We start from the raw sequence: 3,724 nt of genomic DNA on the forward strand, positions 1-3,724 counted from the left end.
TTTTGTCAGCAACATATACAGACTCATATAGACTCTGTAAACCAAACTGGTAACTCTGCATCCATGTGAACGACGAAAGACGATAGTTGTCTGACACTGCGTGCTAGACTATCCGCCCTTTTATTTTCCGTTTGAGGTACATGAATGATTTCTGAATTCAGAAAACTCCCTTGTAAGATCTTGATATCTTCTAAATAATTTGCAAACGCTGGCTATTCCTCTGGTTCCAAAACCATCTTCACCAACTGAGAACAATCCATTGCAAATGTAACATGAAACTGGCGTAAATTCTTCATACACTCCATTGCCCATATTAAAGCTTCCACCTCCGCATGGAGAGGTGAAAGACTTGCTCTAGTATTCTTTGTCCCCATCAATCCATCGAAACCCTCCAAAGTGATATATCAACCTTGTCCTGAACGAATATCCTTATTTTTCCACGAACCATCTATGAAGCACCATCTTCCTGGAATTGTCGGAAGGGTCTTGATCCCCACTTGGTATTGTAGTGATAGTAAGTTTCTACCTTTTGGTATAGGTAGAGGAGCGTGTCCTGGCATGGGACTGGCCCATATTGTATTGAGCTCAGTTTAGGGTCGCTGATCCAGTGTTTGATTGGGAGAGGGATGACGACGTGGCAGTTGACATGCCATAAGGAAAGGGATGAAGACTGCCTTTAGTTGCTAAATTAACATGCATTGCATTGCTGATAATAAAGAACATTTTTATTTGTATTTCTTAAAAAATTGAGAAATTTAATTTTTTAATCATCGTTTCTAGGTCCATGAATCGAGATTGCTCACTCGATTTCTTCTAGACATTTCTTAAATCCCAAAATTATTATGCCTAGTCGCAAATATTGAAAGAAAAACGCCTCTATATATTTCTTTTCTTGCTCCATTAAGATTCCACGTAACAAAAAAAACATTTCAAACTCGTGTCCTAAAACATTAGTGTATCTACTTTTCTATAAAGTTGTATAGTGCAAATAGATCGTCTTCAGTTAGGAGAGGAAATCAGGAAAAGCGACAAGATGTTTAATTTGCTTTCATTCGCTCTAGTCCTCGTATTATTTGTAGCGGCTTATCTTCTCCGAGCAAAGCAAAATTTACCACCAAGTCCGGTGGGTTTTCCGGTGATCGGACACCTCCACCTGCTCAAAGATCCTGTTCACCGTTGCCTAAGTGACCTTTCTAAGAGCCTCGGTCCCGTGTTTTCTCTCAGGCTTGGCTCTTGTCGAGCCGTAGTCGTCACGTCAGCTTCCGCAGCGGAGGAGTTCTTATCACACGAAAATGATATCGTTTTCGCAAACAAGCCCATCACTACTTTGTATGCATATGTTCTTTACAACAACACGGCGGTTAGCGTAGCCCCCTACGGAGACCACTGGCGTAACCTCCGCCGTATCTGCACCGTCGAGATCTTTTCTGCCGCTCGTCTCAAAGAATCATTCGAGATCCGGAGAGACGAAGTGAGATCTATGCTTCAGACAATCCACGCCGCGGCGACATTACGAGGAAACAACTCTGTCCGAATGGAGCTACGACCGTTGCTTTCAGGGTTTACGTTGAACGTCATCATGAGAATGGTTGCTGGAAAACGTTACTACGGCGAGGAAAACGCGGAAGCTAAGGAATCGAAGGAGCTGATCAGCGAGACGTTCGAGCTCGGAGGGTTTACTTACGTCGGTGACTTTCTTCCGATTGTGAAGCTGTTTGATTTCGATGGATACGTTAAGAGGACCAAGAAACTTGGCTTGAAATTAGACAAGTATATGCAGAAACTGGTCGACGAACGCAGAAGAAACAGGGGAAAAACAGAGTTTAAGAACACAATGATCACTCATTTGCTTACTCTTCAAGAAACGCAACCCGAGCTCTACACCGACCAGATCATCAAAGGGCTCGTACTGGTTCGTGAATATTTTATATATTTCTTTGATTTAAACTCATTTATTAATCAAGATTGACTCGTACATTATTTGCAGGTGATGTTATTCGCCGGGTCGGATACAACGTCGGTGACATTAGAGTGGGCTATGGCTAACCTTCTAAATCATCCAGATGTGTTAGTGAAAGTCAAGACGGAACTAAACAACATCGTCTCAAGAGAAGGGCGTTTGGTGGAAGAATCTGATACGAGCACTTGTACGTATCTCAATAATGTGATCTCAGAAACTCTTCGTCTGTATCCTGCAGCTCCATTGCTTGTCCCACACGCGTCGTCCCGTGACTGCAAAGTTGCTGGGTATGATATTCCACGTGGCACATGGCTATTCATCAATGCGTGGGCTATTCAGCGAGACCCAAAGATGTGGGATGAGCCAGAGGTTTTTAAACCGGAAAGGTTCGACAGTGAAGGGTGGAAGACCCAACATGGTAAGTTTCTACCTTTTGGAATGGGTAGAAGAGCTTGTCCTGGAATGGGGCTTGCACAACTTGTATTGGGCTTGGCTTTAGGCTCATTGATACAATGTTTTGATTGGGAGAAGGATGAAGACGTGGCAGTTGACATGTCGGAAGGAAAGGGTCTTACCATGCCTAAAGCTTTGTCTTTAGTTGCTAAATGCAAGTCTTCTTCGATCCTAGACAGCGTTGTCATTTAGTTTCATGTATTTTATCAGGCGGTCATTAACGTTGCTAATAAGAACATTATGGTCATCAACGTCCCTAATACATTATAAATTCCTAATGTTCAACATTCAGAACTTATAGATAAGAAAAAACTAATGTTCAGAGAAACCTAGAGTCGTAGCAATACAAAAAAAAAAGATCTAAAGGATCATGCACCAATGATCCTGAAAACTATAGTTTGTTTCGTGCAATCGGTGAAACTCTAAGATGAGTTCAGAAAATCCCCTAAAATAGGTCCGCATTCGTAGAACCAGACAATGTCATTCACAATTCGAACCAAATCCAAAAATCTGTTGAATTAAGCTTGAAAGAAAAAGAAACTTGAATTTTAAGTCAAAGACCTAATCCTACCGAGTTATAGTTTTGTAAAAAGATTATGAAAAGGAAATATGAAATATGTTAAGTTCATAGAGTTTAGGAGAAATCTAATCTCTATATATAAGGAGATACCAATGTGTGGTATAACTTATGAGTTTGTGAAAAATTATGAATTGTGTGAGTGATTGAGAACTTAAGGTTTTTGAATGATTTTTCCTTAAGAGATTAATAAGAGAGTTATTCTTATTAAGTTTGTTTGTGCTTCATAATCGAGATTCAATAAAATGTAGCCTGGAAGAGATTGAAGGGGAGAGATAACAGAGAAGGCTATTCATTGTACCTAATTCCTTAAGATATCTGATACCACTCAAATTACCCTAAGGAGTGAATTACTCTCTCAAATAAAAGGTTCAGTTACAGTACTTAGGGACCGAATCCACAAGGAGCTAGGGAACCTATTAAATCTAGTCAAATTATTAATTCTAAGTGTTTGTTGTTTTATGGTTTTAAAGTAAATAGCAATCCTAATTGAGCAAGTCTATTGCTCGACTAACAAGATGATTGGGGGTGTAACTTATTGGAAGATATTAGATGCAGGGTTTCTATTCAGGTGTTGGAGATTATAATCCTATAGATGCCTAACAGTTGCATGCATGATATATTAAAGCTCAACTCCTTAATCACAGTGATCAGCGATGGCAATGTTTCACTGGTTAACTAACTAGATCTTGGATCTCAACTGTCGTCTTTTGATCACAAGAAAGTGTCGATCG

General features: G+C 40.1%; 1 protein-coding gene across 1 annotated transcript; it reads left to right on the forward strand.

The window, feature by feature from the left end:
- The first annotated feature begins 1,025 nt into the window (after window positions 1–1,025).
- LOC106305350 (cytochrome P450 81D1-like) lies at window positions 1,026–2,605 on the forward strand. Its single transcript, XM_013741730.1, has 2 exons — window positions 1,026–1,912; window positions 1,988–2,605. Exons 1-2 carry the CDS (start codon window positions 1,034–1,036, stop codon window positions 2,603–2,605), a joined length of 1,497 nt encoding a protein of 498 aa, XP_013597184.1. The 5' UTR covers window positions 1,026–1,033.
- The last annotated feature ends 1,119 nt before the right edge of the window (window positions 2,606–3,724 follow it).

This window comes from Brassica oleracea, chromosome C7 (assembly GCF_000695525.1).
Source record: "Brassica oleracea var. oleracea cultivar TO1000 chromosome C7, BOL, whole genome shotgun sequence".
In the NCBI taxonomy this organism is placed as follows: Eukaryota; Viridiplantae; Streptophyta; class Magnoliopsida; order Brassicales; family Brassicaceae; genus Brassica; species Brassica oleracea.